Source organism: Rhinoraja longicauda, chromosome 36 (genome assembly GCF_053455715.1).
Source record: "Rhinoraja longicauda isolate Sanriku21f chromosome 36, sRhiLon1.1, whole genome shotgun sequence".
Classification (NCBI taxonomy): domain Eukaryota; kingdom Metazoa; phylum Chordata; class Chondrichthyes; order Rajiformes; family Arhynchobatidae; genus Rhinoraja; species Rhinoraja longicauda.
The window spans coordinates 15,422,772-15,448,910 of record NC_135988.1 but is presented as its reverse complement, the minus strand read 5'-3'; the positions used below and the strand labels follow the sequence as shown (position 1 = coordinate 15,448,910).

At 48.0% G+C, this 26,139-nt stretch overlaps 1 protein-coding gene across 3 annotated transcripts in view; it reads left to right on the top strand.

Annotated features, from left to right (window-relative positions):
* The window catches only part of LOC144610469 (tetraspanin-15-like), a 171,923-nt gene that overhangs the window by 102,375 nt on the left and 43,409 nt on the right, over window positions 1-26,139 (top strand). For all 3 annotated transcript variants that reach the window (XM_078429204.1, XM_078429205.1, XM_078429203.1), the window contains one exon: window positions 11,077-11,193. In XM_078429204.1, coding sequence (XP_078285330.1) covers window positions 11,077-11,193 — 117 coding nt within the window. The remainder of the gene's footprint in view (window positions 1-11,076; window positions 11,194-26,139) is intronic.

Sequence of the window (26,139 nt, the reverse complement as noted above, 5' to 3'; positions counted from 1 at the left end):
TCCGGGTGCTCCAGTTTCCTCCCACACTCCAAAGACATACAGGATTTGTAGGTTAATTGGCTTGGTATAAATTATAAATTGTCCTTAGTGTGTCGGATAGCGCTGCTGTGCGGGGTGAATGTATGACTATGCGGCAAATAAAATTCCTCATATGTTGCAAAAGATACTTGGCTTAATAAAGCGAATGTAGTAAAGAAACATGAGTCTGAAGAAGGGTCTTGACCCAAAACATCGCCCATTCCTTCTCTCCTGAGATGCTGCCTGACCTGCTGAGTTACTCCAGCATTTTGTGAAATAAATACCTTCGATTTGTACCAGCATCTACACTGGCTAATAAAGTATGATTATGATTATGATAAATGCAAATTGTCCCGAGTGTGTGTAGAATAGTGTTGGTGTGCGGGGATCGCTGGACGGCGCGGACTCGGTGGGTCGAAGGGCCCGTTTCGGCGCTGTATCTCTAAACCAAACAGAAACTTAAAATTGTCGATGCTCGGCCTCTGTCTTGCCGGGCTGTGAGCGCTTCGCAGAGCAGCACTTACACTGCACCTGTCTCTGGAGAGGTGACTGTGAGTCTTCCAGCCTGTCGCTCAAACATAACCGAGCAAATAAACCCATGGAGCTGCACTCGAGAGCAGCAGAGGATTCCCGAGTCACAACGCTCTCCGCAGTTTAATAGCAACCGGCCAATTGAAATTGGATTTGTGCAGTGGAATTGCTCTCCACACACAAAAAAAAAAAGAAAAGGCTGGTTTTCTCTTTAATTGACTATAAACAAAGCAATTCCCAGAACCTGCATGATTCAAAACTTTGGCAGTCCCTTTGTTGTTTTCCTCTTGGTTCTCATTGCATAAAAATTCGATTGCAAACACTACCGAAGATGACAATATTACTGCAGACTCTAATTATTACTGAAGGAATTATGACAGAAATAAATATTACTGTGGAATATGACAGCTGAAACTACGACGTGATATTAAAGGAAGGTCCTCAATAGTGTTTACTTGCCACATGTATCATAAGTCATAATAAGGCCATTTGGCCCATCAGGTCTCTGCCATACAATGATGGCTGATAGATCTTTCCCTCTCAATTCCATTCTCCTGCCTTCGCCCCATAACCCTTGACACCCTGACTGTCAACTATTGATAATGGATCAATGAAATTCTCATTCACTGCAGCTTGACATGCCCAGTAACCCAACGACACACAAATAGCATCTATATACTAAAACTCTTGTTTGTTTGTTTGTTCCTGAACTACAGCCAAAGCGGTACACGATAGCGCGACAGTTTTAGGCCCACCTTACTCAACGTCGCCCTTTTGGTGCTAATGGAAGAAGTTTCATTGTAATCGGTGTTATATTTTTAAAGTTATTCACATTTTAAAGTTTAAATCTATCTCCTAGGGAGGGAGGGAGGGAGGGAGGAGGGGGTGAGGGGGGAGGATAGGGTGCTGCACCAATGCAGGAGAGGTTTGGACCCAATGGGTCCACTTGGTCTAGTACTATAATGAAGATTTCAGGGCACTGCTTTGAGTAAGAGGGGGAATATTACCTCAGATGCCCTGGCTGATTTTACCTCTCGGGAACATTATTGGCATTGGGAACTTGTTGTGGGCTAGTTGGCTGGGGTAAAATCTGTCAGGTGCTTCCGGGGGAAGTGAAAATATTCGACCATGTTTCTGATGGATTATTTCTGCAGCCAGGATGTTAGTGAACTACTCTAGCAGAGCAGTTCTTTAAAGGTATTTATTCATAGTCGTAGTGTCTTACAGTGTGAAACAGGCCCTTCAGCCCAACTTGCTAAAAACTGACCAACATGTCCCATCTACACTAGTCCCACCTCCCTGTGTTTGGCCCATATCCCTCTAAACTTGTCCTATCCATGTACCTGTCTAAATATTTCTTAAACGTTGCAACAGTACCTGCCTCAACTATCTCCTCTGGCAACTCGTTCCATACACCCACCACCCTCTGTGTGGAAAAGATACCCCTCTGGTTCCTATTAAATCATTCGCCCCTCACCTTAAACTCATGTCCTCTGGTTCTCGATTCCTTAAACCTGTGGAATCGAGAACCTTTGATACCTTTGATAGCACTGATATCTTTATCAGAGCACAGCGCCAGTGAGCCTCTCAAACAGAGAAGCTTATTTATCTTTCTGGAGCACAGTTCTCAGCAGTGAGAGTTTACTGTAAATGCAGGCGCTGATATACAACAGGAAAGCCGAGACACTAGTTTAAAGGCACTTGGAAACAGGCCCTTCACCCACCGAGTCCATGCTGACCAGCGATTGCCCGTACAATAGTTCTATCCCACATACTAGGGACCATCTAAGGAAACCAATTAACCTACAAACCAGCACATCTTTGGAATGTGGGAGGAATCCCATATGTTCTCCCTGTGACCACGTTGGGTTTTCTCTGGGTGTTCCTGTTTCCTCCCACACTCCAAAGACGTACAGGTTTATAGGTTAATTGGCTTCGGTAAATTGTATATTGGCCCTCAAGATTAGGATAGTGTTCGCGCACGGGGTGATCGCTGGTCGGCATGGACACGGGGAGCCGAACACGTTAGAGGCAGGAAACGTGTTCCCAATGTTGGGGGAGTCCAGAACAAGGGGCCACAGTTTAAGAATAAGGGGTAGGCCGTTTAGAACGGAGATGAGGAAAAACTTTTTCAGTCAGAGAGTTGTAAATCTGTGGAATTCACTGCCTCAGAAGGCAGTGGAGGCCAAGTCTCTGAATGCATTCAAGAGAGAACTAGATAGAGCTCTTAAGGATAGCGGAGTCAGGGGGTATGGGGAGAAGGCAGGAACAGGGTACTGATTGAGAATGATCAGCCATGATCACATTGAATGGTGGTGCCGGCTCGAAGGGCCGAATGGCCTCCTCCTGCACCTATTGTCTATTGTCTATTGCCCTGTCTCAACGCTGCATCTCTGAAGTCTAAACTCATTAAGAATGCTGTGCAGTAGACCGTTTTCTAAGTTTAATGACCTGGCACGAATTGTTAATCATGTCAATCCCATACTGTACGTTTGTTGCTCCCATCTGCAAGCCCAGGGGAGGTAGGTGCTAGGGTTGCCAACTATCCCGTATTAGCCGGGACACCCCGTATTTTTGGGCTAAATTAGTTTGTCCTGTACGGGACCACCCTTGTCCCGTATTAGTAGGGTTGCCAACTTCCTCACTCACCATCCATTTGGCCCTTCGAGCCAGCACCGCCATTCAATGTGATGATGGCTGATCATCCACAATCAGTACCCCGTTGGGCCGAAGGGCCTGTTTCCACGCTGTATCACTCTATGACTCTATCACTCTATCCTTCTTTCTCCAGAGATGCTGCCTGACTCACTCAGTTACTCCAGCGCTTTGTGTCTATCTTTGTTTGGATGAGACCTCTTGATCCTCCCAGCCACCCCTCCCTTGAGCTGCGTCTGAATTTAAACAGCTTCAATCATGCACTTTCATTGCTTTTCCTTCAAAGCAATCGAGGATTCTCCAGTGCCTGTGGCCTGTTGATACCTCATCAGGAATCTTGAGCGGAGAACACATTTTACCCCAAAAAATTAAATATTTTTACAGCGGAGATTTTCACTGCCAAGAATGAGAATAAAATTATTGAAGTTTCATTTTTAATTATCCTAAAGCGCATCTGTGGTTTAAAAACCATCCCCAGGCTCATCTGTCTATCGTTGCAGAATCTGTCCTGAAATTTAATCTACCTAAATGACACATTCAGTGTGAGCACTTAGTTGAGTGAAAATCAAAATTAGCCGATACTAAATTTTAATTAAATTGTGTTTTGACACAGCATGTATAAAATCCGTGATACTGTTCCAGCTCCAAATATCACACAATTTTATTGCTATATATTATTGGAAAGTATTTTTGAATATCTCAATTGTTTCCTGTCCTCTATTTGTGAGATGTGTCTTTCTCTATCTTGCCTGCTACACTCTGCCAAGTCTGATCTTGGCCCGGATGGTGTGAATGACTTCAGGGCCTGTCCCACTTAGGCGATTTTAAGGCGACTGCCGGTGACTAGGCTGTCGCTGAACGTTTGCTGGGGTGTCGCGGGCATGATCGTGAGGAGTCTTCAAGGAATCGTAGCGGATCTCGGCGCGTCGCGGAAAAATTTCCCAGATAGAAATTTCTCGGTGACAGCTGGCTTGTCGCCAGTTATCGTAGCTTATTGCGGGCGCTGTCTGTCGCACACTGTCCCCAGGTTTGCTAGGTTGTCGCAGATGCATTTGGAAGCACGTAATATTAAATTAAGAAAAGACATTTGAAGATACCAGAAGATAGTTTTGTTTGACCGATTTATTTACCGTCAGGACATTTGACGGGTAGATTGGAGGCGACAGTTTGACGGTCAGGTAAGCGTGGGAATTTTGCGATGTTTCCGAAGACGGTGTAATCTCTTATCCAGGTGCTAGTTTCACAAAAGAAGTAACTTGTATCGACCTGACTCGGCATTGTCGTGGTCATTGTCGTCGGGTAAAATAAAATTTCGGCGATCCGCTACGACTTTGACAGTCGCCAGCTTAAAAATCGCGTAACTGGGACAGGCCGTTTACCAAACAATGGATTAGTCACTGGATCCAAGGATGGCATTTTTAACAGTATGAACCTCATATCACTTGATCATAACTCCTCTGGAAATTGATCCCATGAGCTCTCCCGCCAGATTCAAGTAACGAAACCAGGCCATTCAGCCCCAGCAGAGCACTGTGAAAGGCATACCCAATCAATCCAATTCTCCTGCTTTCTTTTTTCCATGCTATTTTTTAAATAGTTTCCTTTCAAAGAGCAATATATCAAATCGCAACAGCAAACTAAATAGCAATTGAAGAACAATGCACTGGAACGTCGGTGTTTGAAGGGACACGATAGAAGTTTATAACATTCTGAGGGGCATAGAGAGGGTAGACAGTCAGAGCCCTTTTCCCAGGATAGAAATGTCCAACATTAGAGGGCATAGCTATAACGTGAGAGGGGGAAAGATTAATGTGGATATGTTGTTTTAAGCAGAGAGCAGTGGGGGGCTGGAATGCATTGCCAGGGATGGTGGTGGAGGCAACGATAGTGACGTTTAAGAGGCTTTTAGATAGGCACTTGTAAGTGCAGGGGGTAGAGGGATATGGACCATGTATCACCCTGAGTACCGGCACACCACAGGGCTGTGTTCTGAGCCCCATGCTCTACTCCCTCTTCACACACGACTGTGTTCCTGCATTCGACTCCAACACCATTGCCAAGTTTGCAGACGACACAATGGTGATCGGGCTTATCACCAACGGGGATGAAACAAACTATAGAGCGGAGGTGCAGAACCTGGCGGACTGGTGCTCGGATAACAACCTGTCCCTAAATACCACCAAGACCAAGGAGCTGATCATCAACTTCCGTAGGTCACATAACGGGGAATATGCCCCGATCTCTATCAACGGGGACAGTGTGGAGAGAGTGTCCAGCTTCAAGTTTCTGGGCACTCACATTTCAGAGGACCTAACATGGTCCAATAACACTGCTGCGCTGGTCAGGAAGGCACAACAAAGACTGTTCTACTTAAGAACACTGAAAAAGTCTGGTCTACCCCAACAGCTGCTGACGACCTTCTACCGCTGCACCATAGAGAGCATCCTAACGCATGGCATCCCTGTGTGGTACTTCAGCTGCACGGAGGCAGAAAGGAAAGCTCTACAGCGGGTAGTCCATAGAGCTCAGAGGGCCATCGGAACACAGCTCCCAGACTTGGAGGGCATCTACAACACACGATGCCTCAGAAAAGCCACCAGCACCCACAAAGACTCTTCACACCCCTGCAACAGTCTGTTCGAACTCCTTCCATCGGGCAGACGATACAAGGCCTTCTACGCCCGCACCTCCAGACTCAGGAACAGCTTCATCCCCAGGGCCATAGCTGCTATGAACCGGTCCTGCTGAGCCGGATGGCCACAACGCATAGATCAACTTGCACTTTACCCTGTCTAAAACTGTTACAATTGTTTCGTTTCGTTGGGTTGCTGTTGTCTAAATTACTTAAATTATTGCATCGTATGGGAGGCGCATTCCCAATCTCGTTGTACCCCTGGGTACAATGACAATAAAGATATATTGTATTGTATTGTATTGTATTGTATGTACCAGCAGACGAGATAATCTTAAACTAGGCATTAGGTTCGGCACAAACATTATGGGCCGAGGGGCCGGTTCCTGCGCTGTACTGTTCTATCGAAGATAGACACAAAATGCTGGAGTAACTCAGCGGGACAGGCCGCATCTCTGGATAGAAGGAATGGGTGACGTTTCGGGTCGAGGCCTTTCTTCAAACCTCTCGACTCGAGACGTTACCCATTCCTTCCCTCCAGAGATGCTGTTTGTCCAGCATTCCAGCATGCTGAGTTACTCCAGCATTTTGTGTCTATCTTCAAGGTTTCAAGGTCAGTCTATTGTCACATGTACCAATTAAGGTACAGAGAATTTGAGTTTCCCACACAAGCAACAAGCCACACAACCACATGAAATAAAAGTTAACATAAACATCCGCCACAGCGGATTCCACATTCCTCACTGTGTTGGAAGGTAATAAAGTTCAATCTTCTCCCTCTTTGTTCTCCTGCGGTCGGAGCATTCCAACCATCTGCAGTCGGGGCAATCAAAGCTCCGGTGGTCCGAAGCCCTTGTCCGTCGGGGTGACCGAAACTCCCTCGTCCGGACGGTTGAAACTCTCCGCGGCTTAGAGCTCCCTAATCGGTCTATAACCGGGGACCGCGGGCTCCACGATGTTGAAGCCCACAGGCCCGCCCGCGGTTGGAGCTCTCCACAGTCGATCCCCGGCAAAGGGAGCGCAAGCTCCACGGTGGTAAGTCCGCGCCACGCCCGCGTTGAAGCGCCGGGCCGGCCTCCAGGAAAGGCCGCGCCACTCCACGATGTTAGGCCGCGGTGGGGACGGAGATACGATACGGAAAAAAATCGCATCTCCGTCGAGGTAAGAGATTGAAAACATGGTTTCCCCCACCCCCCACCCCCATACAAAACAAACCAAGGAACACTAAAACATACTCTTTAACACGTACTTAAAATAACAAAAACAGAAGAAAGGACAGACAGACTGTTAGCAAGGCAGACATTGCTGGCGCCACCTAATGGATAGGCGTCTGAAGTTCCTTCCTACACACACTGCACTGTTGAATGTTCTATAAACTTTGACCCAAGGGGTGACCAGCTACAGACATTGGAAAATAAAACTATCTATGGATCTGACTGTGAGTGGATGGAAGTTTCGGTTCAGATATGGGAAAGTTATTGGGTGGGTGAAAAATCAATTGTAAAGTCATGAGTGCTTTTTAATATCACTCAAACAAGTAACGATAATAATACAAGACATAAGGCTCTGCCAAAGAACACTGGAAAAAATACTGGTAATTATTGCACTTGTACTTATAACTAGTCAGCAGTGGGATGAATAGTTAAGTGATGAGCAACATTGTACTGTAAATTGAAATGGAGCTATCTTAACACAGGATTGGGCAGCATTCCTCTAGATAATTGTTGAAGATGCTCCAAGCAGTATTTTTGTGCTTGATTAGCTCAGCAATGCTCTTACATGCAATTACTTTCTCATTGTTGGCTGTTTCAGCAGCTGTGTTGAAGTTGAATAGCCATTTAACATTGTTATTCCACCATCATGACTGACGACAGATGATGTCTACTGCACTTTTCTGACAGTATCAAGAGTCCTGTTTATCTTGGGATACTGGAGCATGTTGTTGAAATATCCCACACGGACCACTTTACAACGGAACAGCAGTCAGCATCATTGACACAACAATCCTTTGGCGATGTGTTTAGTGTAGTTTAAAGCTGCAGCACGGAAACAGGCCCTTCGGCCTACCGGGTCCGCGCCGACCAATAGTCAATAGTCAATTTATTTGTCACATACACATAAATGTGCAGTGAAATGAAAGATTACCCACAGTCCAACAATAAGACCAATAAGAATAAGCAATAAAAGTAAGCAATATTATAAACACACAATCATAAACCAACACAAAACAAAAAGAAACATCCATCACAGTGAGTCTCCTCCAGTCACCTCCTCACTGTGATGGAAGGCCAGAATGTCTTTTCTCTTCCCCTGCCGTCTTCTCCCGCGGTCAGGCTGTTGAACTTGCCACATTAGGGCAGTCGGGGCTCCCGACATTGAAGCCCCCGCCGGGCAGAGAAAATCCCGCGGCCTATTCCAGGCCGTGCCGGACGGTGAAAGGTCCGCGGCGGGCCGACCCAAGCCCCGCGATTCGGGGCGGGCGAAGACGCTGCAGCTGCCGGAGCTCCCGATGTCGGCCCCCACCCAGGGGGCTGCCAGCTTCCGACGTCCACGCGGCCCACGCCCGAAGAAGCCTCCGGAGACAAGTCGCAGCCGCTCCCGCTGCGCCACCACAGCCTCCGAAGGCAGCCAGCGCCGCAGGTGGTGAGTCCGGTCCGTGGGCTCTGCGAACCAGAGCCCAGGTGGTCCCAGATGGAGGCCGCCAGCTCCAGGTGTTTGGCCGATGGTAGGCCGCAGCGGGAACAGAGACACCACCCAGAAAACAGAGGTCGGGTCTCCGTTCGGAAGAGACAATTTTACAATTCCCCCCCACACATAACACACAACCACAAAAAACACTACATCACATCTACACACTACAATTAAGACAAAAAACACAAAAGACAAACGGACTGCAGGCAAGCAGTCCTGGCATACCAGCGATCCCCGCACACTAACACCATCCTACACGCACTAGGGACAGTTTACAAATATATTAAGCCAATTAGCCAATAAACCTTCACGTCTTTGGAGTGTGGGAGGAAACCGGAGATCCTGGAAAAAACCCACACGGGTCACGGGGAGAACGTACAAACTCCTTATTGTCTATTGTCTATTAACTGAGATGAGGAAAAACTTTTTCAGTCAGAGAGTTGAGAATCTGTGGAACTCTCTGCCTCAGAAGGCAGTGGAGGCCAATTCTCTGAATGCATTCAAGAGAGAGCTAGATAGAGCTCTTAAGGATGGCGGAGTCAGGGGGTATGGGGAGAAGGCAGGAACGGGGTACTGATTGAGAATGATCAGTCATGATCACATTGAATGGCGGTGCTGGCTCGTAGGGCCGAATGGCCTCCTCCTGCACCTATTGTCTATTGTCCGTACAGAGAGCATCCGTAGTCAGGATTGGACCCGGGTCTCTGGCGCTATAAGGCAGCCACTCTACCACTGTGCCACCATGCCGCCATGTTATAAGGGTGTACAGCAGGAACAGCTCCTTCAACAAGTGTGGAAGAAGGAACTGCAGATGCTGGTTTGAACCGAAGATAGACGCAAAAAGCTGGAGTAACTATACGTCACCCATTCCTTCTCTCCAGAGATGCTGCCTGCCCCGCTGAGTTACTCCAGCTTTATGTGTCTATCCTCCTTCAACATGTGTGCAGGAAGACGCGAGGGTGGTGCTCAACTCCATGTTAGATGTGACTGTAGGGACGGTGAGCTTATAATATTGTCCTCGAGGGAAATATAAACTCACAGGGCAATATTTCAAAGAGGAGCCAAATTCAAGAGCCCCATAGTGTAGGCTAACCCACATTACTGAGCTGATTATTTGGTGTCATAGAGTCATACAGCGTGGAAACAGATCCTTTGGCCCAACTTGCACACGCCGGCCAACATGTCCCATCTACACTAGTCCCACCTGCCTGCTTTTGGCCCAAATCTTTCTAACCCCATCCAATCCATGTACCTGTCCAAATGTCTTTTAAATCTATACACTAAAACTCTCGTTTGTTTGTTTGTTTGTTCCTGAACTACAGCCAAAACGGTACACGATAACGTGACAATTTTAGGCCCACCTTACTCACCGTCGTCCCTTTGGTGCTAATGGAAGAGGCTTCATTGAAATCGGTGTTATATTTTTAAAGTCATTCACATTTTAAAGTTTAAATCTAACTCCTAGGGAGGAAGGAGGATAAGGGGGGGTTCGAAATGGAGTGGGGGGGAGGGGAAGGGGGGAGGAGGGAGGGAGGAGGGGAGGGGATGAGGGGGGAGGGGGAAGGAGAGGGGAGGGAGCCTGTGCTGTTACTGCCCTGGGTGTGGTTAATTGGGCAGTGAGCTTGCTCTAGGCTTTGTTTTGATGCCAATACTGTGCAGCTCCAGAATGGTAAGATGTTCCAGCCTCCAGTTTTGTAAGCAACACAAAGCGGAGCATTGGAGAACTGGGGTTGGAGGTTTTAAGCCATGGTCAGTGGGAACAGTCCCACCACTTGGATAGACCTTCCTGTGGTGCACTGCACAGTTCCTGCCTCTGCTGTCCACAATCACAATTCACAATCACAATTCACAATTCACAATTCACAATTCACAATCCACAATCACAATCACAATTCACAATTCACAATTCACAATTCACAATCATACTTAGCCAATTATGTTTTGCAACATATGAGGAATTTCATTTGCCATACAATAAAAAGCAACAGGACACACAAAATCCATTTTAACATGAACATCCACCACATTGACTCCTCCACATTCCTCACTGTGATGGAAGGCGAAAAAAAGTTCAATCTCTCCCTTCTTTGTCCTCCAGCGGTCGTCGGGGGCCTCCAACCTTCCGTTGACGAGACGATCTTGGACTCCCGTAACCGGCGGCGGGCCTTCCTCGTCGGGGCGATCAAGTTCCTGCATCGGGGGTATCTCAGCTCCCCCAGCGCCGGGCGATCTACTCCTTGTCGGGGCTTGTCGAACTTCGCGCGGCTTGGAGCTCCCGACCTCAGCCTCAACCCGAGACTGCGAGCTCCTTGATGTTAAAGTCCACAGGCCGTGGTTGGAGCGTTGATCCCAGGCAAGGGATGGCACGCTCAGATGGCAAGTCCACGACCCGCGGTGGGGCTCAAAGCCAGTCCCGGGCAAGGCCTCCAGCTCCACGATGTTAGGCCGCAGAGCGACCGGAGATAAGATCCGGAAGACAATCGCATCTCCGGCAAGGTAGATGGGTTCGCAAGGTCCGGCAATAACTCCAACCTTTCTCTTGCTCACAGTTCTCTTGCTGCGGAGGGGATGATTACAAGGACTGGTCCGTGAACCATTACCATGCCTGCGATGCACCGGGACCCATGGCCTGTGGCGTGCCTTACACCTGCTGTGTCAGGGAACAGGTAGGCAATCGCACACAACAGCACTGACTCTGTCTAGCCTGCCACAGATTAAAAGGCACAAAGTGCCGGAGTAAGTCAGCAGGGCAGGCAGCATCTGTGGGAAGGCAAAAGGTCATAAATGCACAAGTGATAGGGGCAGAATTAGGCCATTCAGCCCATCAAGTCTATTCTGCCATTCAATAGACAATAGACAATAGGTGCAGGAGGAGGCCATTCGGCCCTTCGAGCCAGCACCGCCATTCAATGTGATCATGGCTGATCATTCTCAATCAGTACCCCGTTCCTGCCTTCTCCCCATACCCTCTATCCTTAAGAGCTCTATCCAGCTCTCTCTGGAATGCATTCAGAGAATTGGCCTCCACTGCCTTCTGAGGCAGAGAATTCCACAGATTCACAACTCATGGCTGATCTATCTCTCTCTCCTAACCCCATTCTCCTGCCTTCTCCCCATCTATATACTAAAACTCTCGTTTGTTATCTTGTTTGTGACTGAACTTCAGCCAAAACGGTACACGATGGCGCGACAATTTTAGGCCCACCTTACTCACCGTTGTCACTTTAGTGATAATGCGAGTAGTTTTATTGAAATCGGTGTTATATTTTTAAAGTCATTCACATTTTTAAGTTTAAAAGGAGGGGAGGGGGAGGTGAGGGGGGGAGGGAGGGGGGAAGGGGGGAGTGGGGGAGAAGGGAGAGGGGAGGGGAGGTTGAGGAGAGAGGGGGGGGGGGGAGGACAGGGTGCTGCACCAATGCAGGAGAGGTTTGGGCCCAAAGGGTCCACCTGGTCAAGTAACCCCTAACAACCGTACTAATCAAGAATCTATCTATCTCTGCCTTAAAAATATCAATTGTCTTGGCCTCCACAGCATTCTGTAGCAAAGAAACAGTCAGTAAACCCTCAACATTACATCGTTTCCAGCAGCTTCAGGTTACCACGCTAAGATAGCCCATAGAACCATCAATTCTCCTGCCTGCACTCTGTTCAAAATTCTTGGGTATATTTCTGGAGAAACCTGCTGGACAATTCTAACCTCGGCATTTGATTCCTTTCTCCAAGTGTTGAGTAGTTTCATAAATTAGCTCTTTCAAGACATTGTGATGTGACCCTCCCGCCCCTCCCCCCCAACCCACCAGATCCTAATTTATTCATAGATAGACGCAAACTGCTGGAGTAACTCAGCGGGACAGGCAGCATCTCCGGAGAGAAGAAATGGGTGGCGTTTCGACCCGAAATGCCACCCATTCCTTCTCTCCGGAGACGCTGCCTGTCCCATTGGGTTACTCCAGCATTTCGTGTCTACCTTTGACTTGAACCCGGCAAACCCAGCTCCTTCCTGTGAATAATTTATTCATATCTTAAGTTGCCAACAAGAATGAAAAAGCCCCGCGTTCAAATGAATTTTAATGTTGTTCACTTATGATGCATGTACTATGCACATCACTGCCAGCTTGGCTCAAAACGCCATGACACGAGATTTCATTCGGTCCACCTAGATTTGAACATAATTCTGCAAAAAGCAATCAGGCTGTCTATTCTGCATGTCATAAATATTAAAGACCCATTTTGTTTCTCATTTATCATGCGCCGTTTAATTACTTGCGACTTCTCTCATGTTTTGAAACTGCATCGTTGCTTTTTCTGGAGCTCCTTTAACCTTCTGCTAATGCACTTTGTCCCTGTTGGCTTTCTGGTTCTCGTTCCGTGCTTTCTCTTTCTTTCTCCCCTTCCTTCCTTACCTCGGTTTGAGTCGTGGAAGCGTACAGCATGGACACAGGCCCCTCGGCCCAACTCGTCCATGCTGACCAACCCGCCCGCATCCAACCTATTCACTGGAGTTTAGAAGGATGAGAGGGGATCTTATAGAGACATATAAAATTATAAAAGGACTGGACAAGCTAGATGCAGGAAAAATGTTCTCAATGTTGGCCGAGTCCAGAACCAGGGGCCACACAGTCTTAGAATAAAGGGGAGGCCATTTAAAACTGAGGTGAGAAGGAACTTTTTCACCCAGAGAGTTGTGAATTTGTGGGATTCTCTGCCACAGAGGGCAGTGGAGACCAAATCACTGGATGGATTTAAGAGAGAGTTAGATGGAGCTCTAGGGGCTAGTGGAATCAAGGGGTATGGGGAGAAGGCAGGCACGGGTTACCGATTGTGAATGATCAGCCATGATCACAATGAATGGCGGTGCTAGCTCAAAGGGCCAAATGGCCTCCTCCTGCACCTATTTTCTATGTTTCTATGGCCCACTGACTTGGTCTCCACAGCCTTCTGTGGCCAAGTATTCCACAGATTCACCACCCCTGTGTGATTTATCACATAGATGGATGCTCAATGGTCACACAGACATGCAGCAGAGGAGGGCCTGATTCTGTTGTGTAGGCCCCTACTGTTCTCCGGGCCTGTAAGCTAAAACCTAGGCACACTGTAGCTGGGGACGATGCTGGCCGATTTACCATAAACAGCAGAGAACAGGAGAGGAAGGGGAAAAAAGGGTCCCAAAGGTTTCAGATGGAAATTCAGGAAGGTTTTTGATATCTTTGTGCAGTCACTGTATTGAGCATAGAAATTGGGGTGTGATGTTACAGTTATACAAGATGTTCGTGAGGCTGCATTTGGAGCACACCGATTCCTTTTCTCCCAGAAATGCAGTCTGATCCGCTGAGTTACTCCAGCGTTTTTAGTCTTCCGTTTAACCAGCATCTGCAGTTCCTTCCTACGCATTTGGTGTATTGTGTTCAGTTCTAGTCACCCTGCGAGAGAAAGAATGTCCTTAAGTTGGAGAGAGTGCAGAGAAGATTTACAAGGACATTGCCACCTAGAGGATAAGAGGGCCTGAGCTAGAAGGAGAGGTTGTGCAGGCTAGGTCTTTATTCCTTGGAGTGCAGGAGGCTGAGGGGTGATCTAACCAGGGTGTTTAAAATCACGAGGGGAATAGATAGTGTGAATGTGTAATCAGAGCACAGAGGTTTAAAATGAGAGCAAAATGATTTAGCTTACAGGCTCGGAGAACAGTAGGGGCATACACAACCGAGTCCTCCTCTGATTGGGCATCCATCTGTGTGATGATTCACATAGGGTGGTGAATCTGTGGAATTCTTTGCCACAGAAAGCTGTGGAGGCCAAGTCAGTGGACATTTTTAAGGCAGAGATAGATAGATTCTTGATTAGTAGGGGTGCCTTTGTGGCAACTCTTCTGTGTACTTTGCCTACTTTGTATGCAAAGACAAAGACTTTCACTCGCTAGGGTGCAAGTGACAATATGGTATCATCATTATCACCATCAGACAACGCCCGAGGTCGGGTTTCAACCCTGGCCGTTGGCACTGCGGCAGGCTTTCATTGGCTCTCTTTGAACTCTTTCAAGCAATTATCCAATGCGTTTTGAGAGAAATGGTGGCTTTGACATGATATCTGTCTGAGGCAGAGCTGACCACATCTCAAAACAAGATCCCTTGTGGGAGAAACGTTTTCTGATTTCTCCGTTCAGGTGCCTTGCATCCATGCAGAGATCCTGGACCCGTCTTTGAGCTGCCACTCGTGGCAATAAGATGGTTACTGCGTGTGGAAAGGAACTGCAGATGCTGGTTGATGACGTTTCGGGTCGGGACCCTTCTTCAGACCGAAAGTAAGGGGGAGGGAACAGGATGAGGTTGTTGACCCGAAACATCACCCATTCCTTCTCTCCAGAGACCCTGCCTGTCCCACTGAGTTACTCCCAGCATTTTCCAGCGCTTTGTGTCTATCTTCAGTATGTTTACCGCATCTGTTTCCTTTACTGGAGAAAAGGACTAGGAGACATTTCGTGTTGAGACTCTTCTTCAGACTGAAGAAGTGTCTCGGCCCGAAACGTCACCCATTCCTTTTCTCCAGAGATGCTGTCTGATCCGCTGAGTTGCTCCAGCTTTTTGTGTCTACCTTCGATTTAAACCAGCATCTGCAATTTCTTCCTACACATGTTTCCTTTACTTTTCTACTTCAGTGAAACTTTTCTACCTCAGTCTGAAGAAGGGTCTCGACTCGAGCCACTGGGAGATCAGGTTGGTTAAGGCGGACTGAGCGAAATGTTTACATAGTTATTAAAAATAATTAATATACTTCCAGGGAAATGTAATCCATGCATTTAGCACAGTATAAATCACTATCATCTGTGAAATATTGAGAGAGAGCGGGACTTCATGAAACACACTCATCTTAATATTGAACAGTGACAAGCAAATTAAGCGGAAAAATGGAAATTACATGTTGAATTTTATTAAATCTTCCTCTATTTTCCTGTTTTGCCCAGTTATCCTATCCAGGTTCAGCATAGAACACTATTCCTAGGCAGACACAGAATGCTGGAGTAACTCAGCGGGTCAGGCAGCATCTCGGGAGAGAAGGAATGGGTGATGTTTTGGGCCGAGACCCTTCTTCAGACTTCGATGAAGAAGTCTGAAGAAGGGTCTCGACCCGAATCGTCACCCATTCCTTCTCTCCTGAGATGCTGCCTGACCCGCTGAGTTACTCCAGCATTTTGTGAATACATACCTTCAGTGAAACAATGGATGGTTTGCTTCTGATTTGTATCAGTTTTGCACCAAGATGTTTGTTGGTTATGACCCAACTAAAGCAGTCAACGTCAGTTGGGAAGTAATGAGTTCTAAGAGTGTGCCCGAGGCTCTAATGATCGGACTGGTTCATTCATGAAATGGCCCAAATGATGGATGGGTTCCCTGTACAAATTTTCCACAGTTACATTGGAAAAGAAGAAACCGAGTTCTTTACGCCATTTTCAATCAGAGAGCAAATCAGTGGAAGATTATTTTTTTGGCAATTTCATTTGTTCTGCCGATGTGAGCTAATGGCCGTGTGCTGCACTGAGCACAACACATATAGGGAATAGTTTTAGGTTGGAGAACAGCAGGGGAACAAGCCCTTCGGCCCACATAGTCCATGCCGGCCATTGATCGCCTGTTCGCACTGATCCTATATTTTCCCACTTTTGCATCCAGAAATGAATTGATAAGTTGATAAGTTCATAAGTTGTAGAGGTAGAATGAGGCCATTTGACCCATCAGGTCTACTCCGCCATTCAATCATGGCTGATCTATCTCACCCTCCTAACCCCAATCTCCTGCCTTCTCCCCATAATCCAAACACCCTTAGTTATCAAGAATCTACCTATCTCTGCCTTAAAAATAGCCATTGACGACCTCCACAGCTTTCTGCAGCAATGAATTCCACAGATTCACCACCTTCTGACTAAAGAGGTTCCTCCTCATCTCTTTCCTAAAGGAATGTCCTTTAATTCTGAGGCTGTGACCTCTGGTCCTAGACTCTCCCACTAGTGGAAACATCCTCCCCACATCCAGGCCTTTCACTATTCGGTAAGTTTCAATGAGGTCCCCCCTCATCCTTCTAAACTCCAACGTGCAGAGTCCCAGTGCTGTCAACTGCTCATCATATGTTAACCCACTCATTCCTGAGTTACATTTTGCGTCTATCTTGGGTATAAACCAGCATCTGCAGTGCCTTTCTACGCACATGACGTTTCGTATCAGGAACCTTCCTCAGAGTGAAGAAGGGGCCCTAAACACCTCTGCCATTGACAATAGACAATAGACAATAGACAATAGGTGCAGGAGTAGGCCATTCGGCCCTCGTCCTTCCGCAGATGCTGCCTGACCCACTGAGTTCCGCCCGCAGTTTGTTTTTAACTGAAAAAATCGATGTGCTCTTCCAATCGAGGAAATCATTTGAAAGAAATATGATGGCTGAATTGTTACATTAATTTAGACAACACATTTCAGGAGGCAGTGTAAAAATTTATGCAGTCTGGATAATTGGCAGCTCATTGTTTGAGTTAATGTGCTGGAAAGATTAAGTACTACCTCTAGACACCCAATTTTCTGTTCATACAGTGATGACCATGATTGTTTTGAGTGTGGCAAGATGATAAATCACATGTTGATAACGTTATTGCACAATCTGCCCTTTCTTTATTCTTTTGATTTTTATCTCTATTTCTGTCCAAATCTGTGACCAAAGGTGACAAATGCCCCCAGTGTCTTATGGGACAAGCCCCCCCTTATAATCAGTGAAATGGAGACACAAAGAACCGCAGGCGATGGAATCGTGAGAAAAGCACAAAGCGCTGGAGGAACTCAGCGGGTCGGGCCGCATCTGTGGAAGGAATGGACAGGTCAAAATCTCGGGTCTGAAGAAGGTGCCCAACTGGAAACGTCGCCTCTCCATTCCCATCCCAGGTGCTGCCTGGCATGTCGAGTTACTCCAGCGCGTTATGTTTTGTTCTCTTCATGTGTACATGGGACGGTAGAGTAGCTGCCTTACAGTGTCAGAGACACGGGTTCGATCCTGTCTGTGCGCAGTTTGGACCTTCTCCCTGTGACCTGCGTGTGTTTTCTCCGGGTGCTCCGGTTTCCTCCCACACTTCAAAGACGTACAGGTTTGAAGGTTAATTGGCTTCGGTAAAATTGGCCCTCGTGCATAAGACTGTGTCAGTGTGATCGCTGGTGAGTACAGACCCGGGTGGGCCGAAGGGCTTGTTTCCGCACTGTATCACTAAAGTCGAAATGGACTTACCTCATTCAAAACGGACAGGTACTGCATAATGAGCAGAGGGAGAGGGCCTGTTATTCTGCTCAACCTACGATATAAAACTGCTGCACAGGACAAGATCAACTCTGGGCACTACCTGCAACACATCAAAGTCCCAATTAAGTATCTTTGAACTGTAATGTCAATAGTCAATAGTCAATAGTCAATAGTCGTTTATTTGTCACTTACACCTAAATGTGTAGTGAAATGAAACATTACCCGCAGTTGAAACATTAAGACCAATAAGAATAATCAATAAAAATGCAATAACACATACAATCATACACTAACACCAAACAAAAGAAACATCCATCACAGTGAGTCTCCTCCAGTCCCTTCTCATTGTGATGGAAGGCCACAATGTCTTTTCTCTTCCCCTGCCGTCTTCTCCCGCGGTCAGGCTGTTGTCGTTGCCACGTCGGGGCGGTCGGGGCTCCCGACATTGGAGCGCCGCGCCGGACGATGAAAGGTCCATGGCCTATTCCAGGCCGCGCCGGACGGTGAAAGGTCCACGGCGGGCCGACCCAAGCCCCGCGATTCGGGGCGGGCGAACACGCTGCCTCTGCCGGTGCTCCCGATGTCGGCCCCCACCCAGGGGCCTGCGGGCTTCCGACATCCACGCGGCCCGCGCCGGAGCGTCCGGAGATGAGTCGCAGCCGCACCCGCAGCATCCGAAGGCGGCCAGCGCCGCAGGTGGTGAGTCCGGGCCGCAGGCTCTGCGAACCAGAGCCCCAGGTGGTCCCAGGTGCATGGCCGCTGGTAGGCCGCAATGGGAACGGAGACACGACACAGAAACAAGTTCGTGTCTCCGTTCGGGAGAGAGAATTTTTTACAGTTCCTGTTCCCTCCCACCTCTCCCCACAGAACATACAAACACTACACCATATTAAAACTACAACTCATACAAAAACAACAAAAAACACAAAAGACAGACGGACTGCAGGCAAGCCGCAGCTGCGACGGCAGCGCTGGCTGTGAGGCAAAATGCCAAACACTGGACCCACACCTAGATTCCTCGAAGCACCGAGACAAATCAGAAGATAATCTACTTTTTGAAGATATGGAGAGGCAATTATAGAACTGAGATGTGGGAAGGAATTGCAGATGCAGGTTTATACCGAGGATTGACACAAAATGCTGGAGTAATTCAGCGGGACAGTCAGCATCTCTGGAGAAAAAGAATGGGTAACCCCGATCACGTTGAATCTGAAGAAGGGTCTCGACATGAGACGTCTATGTTTCTATTTTTTCTATGTCACCTATTCCTTTTCACTATTGACCTGAGCTTTGGCACAATTCTTCTGCTTATGAATAGCAGGAAAAAAAACTGCAGATGCTGGTATAAATCGAAGGCAGACACAGAATGCTGGAGTAACTCAGCGGGTCAGGCAGCATCTCAGGAGAGAAGGAATGGGTGACGTTTCGGGCCGAGACCCTTCTTCAGACTTCGAAGACAAACGTCACCCATTCATTCTCTCCCGAGATGCCTGACCCGCTGAGTTACTCCAACATTTTGTGTCTGCCTCGGAATAGTGTTCTATGCTGAACCTGGATAGGATAACTGAGCAAAACAGAAACATAGAAGAAGTTTTAATAAAAGTCAACATGCAATTTCCAATTTGCCGCTTGATTTGCTTGTCACTGTTCAATATTAAGATGAGTGTGTTTCATGAAGTCCCGCTCTCTCTCAATATTTCATAGATGATAGTGATTTATACTGTGCTAAATGCATGGACTACATTTCCCTGGAAGTATATTCATTATTTTTAATAACTACGCAAACATTTCGCTCAGTCCGCCTTAACCAACCTGATCTCCCGGTGGCTCAGCAGTTCAACTCCCACTCCCGGTCTAACCTTTCTGTCATGGGCCTCCTCCATCGTCATAGTGAGGCCCACCGCAAATTGGAGGAACATATTTCATATTTCGCTTGGGCAGCTTACAGCCCAACGGTATGAACGTTGACTTCTCTAACTTTAGATAGCTCCTCTGTCCCTCTCTTCCCCTCCCCCTTCCGAGTTCTCCCACTGTCTTCCTGTCTCCAACTACATCCTTTCTTTGTCCCGCCCTCTCCCCTGACATCAATCTGAAGAAGGGTCTCGACCCGAAACGCCACCCATTCCTTCTCTCCCGAGTTGCTGCCTGACCCGCTGAGTTACTCCAGCATTTTGTGTCTACCTTTGATTTAAACCAGCATCTGCAGTTTTTTTCCTACACTTGGCCCTTTGAGCCTGCCCCACCATTCAGCTGATTCTCTGTCTCAAGTGTGCGTACCGAGTTTTGATGAGCGATCATGTGGTGAGGGCTATTTGGTTTTAGTCTCCCAAACTGAGGAAGGTTATGCTGACGTTGGACAGTGCAGTTTAGATTTAGCCAACTGGCCTTTGGGACGAGAGGATGGTCAATGGAGAGTGAGTGAGATTGTTTGCGTGCTTCGAGCTGGAGTGATGGTCTCATTGAGACACAAGAGTCCATGAGGGGTTGACGAGGGAGATGTTGTTTCTCCTTGAGTGGAAGCAGATGAGGCTGATGGAGTATCTGCAGCAGATCATGGTCGTCCTTTGGTGGTGACCATTCCACGTCTTAGACCATTAGGTGCAATCATAAGGAGGCCAAATCAGTGGATATTTCTAAGGCCGAGATAGATTCTTGATTAGTACGGGTGTCAGGGGTTTTGGAGAGAAGGCAGGAGAATGGGGTTACGAGGGAGAGATAGATCAGCCATGATTGAATGGCGGAGTAGACTTGATGGGCCGAATGGCCGAATACTGCTCCTATCACTTATGAACGTATGATGTTGGTAGGTCCAAGTAATGGAACACTGTGGGGCCAAAGCATCTGGAGAATGCCAAGGTCCTCTGGCAATCATTCCCTTACCTGCACTGGTGAAGGAGATAGTGTTGCTAAGGGGCCTGTCCCATTTAGGTGTTTTTTTAGGCGACTGTCAGAGTTGCAGCAGGTCGCCAAAAAAATGGCGACTGGACCCCCCCGTACGACAATGTCTTCGACAAGCTACAACAACCGACCACCTAGTCGACGTCAAGCTACGGCAAGCTACCGACAACCGGCGACCCAATCGTCACGGCTTAGGACGTCCACCTACGACCGCGCCTACGACAGCCTACGACCACACAGTCGGCAACCTACCACAACCTTAGTCAACCCACGTCCACCCGCGACAAACTACGACCGTGTCGGCGACAACTGAAGACAATTCACGCCATTTTGGCCTCCGGTTTTGACGCCGGTACCTGTCGCCGGTTGACGTGGGCAGTCGCCAACGGAATTCAACGAAGTCAGCACCGGCGACAACCTACGTCACCTGGCGACCACCTACGACAGCGCCCCCGTCAGGAGACGTCGAGCTACCATCATTGGCGTCAAACCAACAGTCGGCGAAAAATTTTAAACGTTTCAAAATCGAGCGGCGAGCAGAAAAACGCTACGACTCTTTGGAGACGACTCACGACCGTACAGGCGACACCCCGGCAACCGTGTGGCAACGGCCTAGTCGCCTATAGTCGCCTAAATAATTGCCTGAGTGGGACGGGGGTTTAAGGGTGGGTGATCCTGAAGAGAGTGGTTACTGGAGCTAGTGGTTCACTGATTAAACAAGCTTGTGGTATTGTTCAGTAATGCCTTCAAATGAGATGGCGTGAACAAATTGGCCACCTCATTACCGACAATGTACAATGGCACCAATTAGCCGTTTTCATGGAGTTTTCTGTAATGTACAAGATAAAAGTACTTTTCAAAAATGGCTTTATTGAAATATGTTTCTAAGAATTCCTCTCGTCTGATGAGTTTCGGCATTTCATTTAGCTGAGGCCCTTGGAATGAATTGAAAAATTGAATTGAAAGTGTTGAAAACATAACCTTGAAATGAGTCAGAGCATTGTGCTTTCCAATAGGAACCAGATTGCTGTCACTCGTTGCAACTCCAGCTCTGAAATGTGAATGGCGTGATTGCACCTGAAGTATCCGAGTGACTGCCAGACTGATTTGATCTCCGCTCAATTGCTGCTTAAAATCAAAAGAGGGTTCGTGTAATGCCAACTTCCCATGGCAGTTCGTAGGAAAATAACTGCAGATGCTGGTACAAATCGAAGGTATCACAAAATGCTGGAGTAACTCAGCAGCTCAGGCACAAAATGCCGGAGTAACTCAGCAGCTCAGGCACATAATGCTGGAGTAACTCAGCAGGTCAGGCACAAAATGCTGGTGTAACCCAGCAGATCAGGTACAAAATGCTGGAGTAACTCAGCAGGTCAGGCACAAAATGCTGGTGTAACTCAGCAGGTCAGGTACAAAATGCTGGAGTAACTCAGCAGGTCAGGCACAAAATGCTGGTGTAACTCAGCAGGTCAGGCACAAAATGCTGGAGTCTCAGAATGCTCAGTCTGAAGAAGGGTCTCGACCCGAAACGTCACCCATTCTGGCTTGCGGCAGTTTTTTAAATTTAGATTTAGAGATACAGCGCGGAAACAGGCCTTTCGGCCCACCGGGTCCGCGCCGCCCAGTGATCCCCGCACATTAACACTATCCTACACACACTAGGGACAATTTTTTTACATTTGCCCAGCCAATTAACCTACATACCTGCACGTCTTTGGAGTGTGGGAGGAAACCGAAGATCTCAGAGAAAACCCACGCAGGTCACGGGGAGAACGTACAAACTCCGTACAGACGGCGCCCGTAGTCAGGATCGAACCTGAGTCTCCGGCGCTGCATTCGCTGTAAGGCAGCAACTCTACCGCTCCGCCACCGTGCCGCCCAGCACGAAGTTCTGGCGCGATCATCTGTGACCAGGCGACGGCTCGGATTTTTTTAGTTTTAGTTTAGTTTATCATTGTCACGTGTACCGTGGCTGTGTGGAGCTTGCTTCCATCCAGCAGTGTGCGATCCAGTCAGTGAAAAGACAATACATGATCACAATGAAACTGTCCACAGTGTACAGATCACCCAGGCTGATGGCAGATTCCAGGCGTCCAGCACAGAACCATTGAGTGCAATCAGCCAGCATTCAATGTTAGTTTAGTCCTCTCCTCTCTTTACCTCTCTCTTTCTTGTGCCCCCCTTCCTCTCTCTCTCTCTCTCTCTCTCTCTCTCTCTCTCTCTCTCTCTCTCTCTCTCTCTCTCTCTCTCTCTCTCTCTCTCTCTCTCTCTCTCTCTCTCTCTCTCTCTCTCTCTCTCTCTCTCTCTCTCTCTCTCTCTCTAGCTCTCTCTCTCTCTTTAACTCTCTTTCTCTCTCTCTCTCTATCTCTCTCTATCTTCTTTCCTTCTTTCGTATGTCAACTACAACAGTCAAAAGTGGCAATTGGTGCTTCAGAGTACCATAGTTGACGCTTTGGTACAAATTTTGCCAACTCCCACCTCTCTCTCTCTCTCTCTCTCTCTCTTCCTCCCTCTCTCCCTCTCTCCCTCTCTCTCTCCCTCCCTCCCTCCCTCCCTCCCTCCCTCCCTCCCTCCCTCCCTCCCTCCCTCCCTCCCCCCCTCTCCCTCTCCCTCCCCCTCCCTCCCTCTCTCTCTCTCTCTCTCTCCCTCTCGCCCCTTCTCTTTCTCTCTCTCTTTTTCTCACCCACTCTCTCTCTTTCCCCGTTCTCTCTCTTTTTTCTCTCTTTGTCTCTCCTCTCTTTCTCCGTTCCTCTCTCACACTCTCTCCCTCTTTGTCTCTCTCAATTTGACTCACTCACGTTTTTCTGTCTCTTTTGCCCTCTGAATCTTTCTGAATCTCTCTCTCTCTCTCTCTCTCGCTCTCTCTCTCTCTCTCTCTCTCTCTCTCTCTCTCTCTCTCTCTCTCTCTCTCTCTCTCTCTCTCGTCTTTTATATCTTTCTCTTTGATCTGAGATGATCAGGAAACGTCTCCGAGCTTGCTCACTTCAAGTAACTTCAATAATACATTTCATGTTTTATTCATATTTTCCAGTTTGACCTATTCCTTATTAATGATAAGTTGCTCTAATGGACTAATGGACTGAGATGTTGAACATTTTGTTCCAGGTTCCAGCTTTAGTGAACCTGTCCTGTAGATGGTTCAACCTTTCCTTCATTTCCTCGTACCTGTCCTGTCCCTAATGTACTTGTTTGAGTCATGCATTATCCGCAAGCATTTCATGGATTTCATGCACTAATTCTGACCGTGATCAACTTCTTGTTTTATACCGGATTCTACAACGTTAATTAATGCACTGACCCTGCCAGTATGCGGGCTTTATCCTCAGCCCTGCTCTTCAACATATACTTTGCAATGAACCTTGCTTTATGCCGTAAATATCCATGCTCTCCTTCTGAACCTTAAGCCACGTTAATACAGAGTTAATATGCTTTATAGCTGCACTAGACATCTCGAAAAATTATTCCCAATCAGATTAGATGTCAGATTTTTTAATATGAGTTTGTTTGACTATGTTTGGCTCTTTATTTAAACTTCACACACTCCTCATATCTGAAACAAGTTTATATCCACGCTTCCATGTTTCCAATATTTGTTTTATTCTGTGTATATTAATTTTTGCCAGAAAGCCTCAGAGGTGGCATTTAATAAAAGCATCTTGGCACATATTCCAGAATCTGCACGTGATGTTTCACAGATTAGCAGAGAGCCAGAAGTGTAGGAGAATGAATCGTGTTGCTTTCTCCAACGAGATCACACAGGGTTGGCAAAGTGGCACAGCTGATAGAACTGCTGTCCAACAGCACAGGACACCTGGCTTCAGTCTGGACCTTGGTACTGTCTGTGTGGAGTTTGCACCATCTCCCTGTGCCTGCGTGGGTTTCCTCCGGGCAGGTTTGCCAACTGTCCCATATTAGCCGGGACATCCCGTATTTTGGGCTAAATCGGTTTGTCCCGTACGGGACCGCCCTTGTCCCATATTAGGCCCGGGGGGCACTGTTGGCCCGGACGCTGTAGGCCCGGACACTGTAGGCCCGGACACTGTAGGCCCGGACAGTGTAGGCCCGGACAGTGTAGGTCCGGACAGTGTAGGCCCGGACGCTGTAGGCCCGGACAGTGTAGGTCCGGACAGTGTAGGCCCGGACAGTGTAGGCCCGGACAGTGTAGGTCCGGACACTGTAGGCCCGGACGCTGTAGGTCCGGACAGTGTAGGCCCGGACGCTGTAGGCCCGGACAGTGTAGGCCCGGACGCTGTAGGTCCGGACACTGTAGGCCCGGACGCTGTAGGTCCGGACAGTGTAGGCCCGGACGCTGTAGGCCCGGACAGTGTAGGCCCGGATGCTGTAGGCCCGGACAGTGTAGGTGCGGCGGCCCGGGCGCCGCCTAACGGAGGTTGCATAGCAACCCACCTCCCGGCCCGGGTGGCCGCCATTGGTGGATCGGGAGCGCGTGGCCGCTGGCTGGGTGAGGTCACGTGGGGCGCGGGACGGTGATGTCACCGTGGCCCTTATTTGGGAGTGAGATAGTTGGCCATCCCTACCTCCGGGTGCTCTGGTTTCCTCCCAGATCGCAGAGACACGCGGGTTTGTAGGTTAATTGGCCCTCTGTAAATTGCCCCTGGTGTGTCGGGAGTGGCTGAGAAAGGGTTAACACAGAACTCGTGTGAACCAGTGATGGATGGTTGGCGTGGACTCAGTGGGCCAAAGGGCCAGCTGCCATGTTTTATCCATGTTTTAAACTGGTCGATATATTCAGCGAGTCAGGCAGTATCTATAGAGGATGAAATAAAGTTAATATCTCAGTTCTATTGAAAGGTTGACCCTGCTACCTGATCTTTTTAGTGTTTCCAACATCCAACGATGCCATTATGGATTACAGTGCCAGGGATCCAGGTTCGACCCTGACCACGGGTGCTGTCTTAACGGAGTTTGCTCGTGACTCCCGGTGACCGCGTGGGTTTCCTCCGGGTGCTCCGGTTTCCTCCCACGCCTACAGAGGATGAAAGGTTTATAAGTTTGTAGCTGAATTGGCCTCTGTTAAATTGTCCCTAATGTTGAGCGTTTGGGTGAGAAAGTGTGATAACATGGAACTAGTGTGTGTGTCAGATGATCAATGGTCGGCACGCACTCTGTGGGCCGAAGGGCCTGTTTTCATACTGTACCTCTAAACTAAACTAAACTAAATAAAAAGTTACGGGGAGAAAGGGGTTGAGAGGGAAAGATAGTTCAGCCACGATTGAATGGCGGAGTGGACTCGATGGACTGAATGGCCTAATTCTGCACCTAATTCTCCACTTATGAACTTATAAACACATGGGTTTATGGTTGAAGAAGTAATTAATTGAGGGCCAAAATGGAGGGCAAGGAGTGTCTCGGAAAAAATATATAATCCTGGCCGACAGTGGGACTCTGTGCACTGCCGAAGGGTTCATTTCACCTCTCCAGCGAAGTTT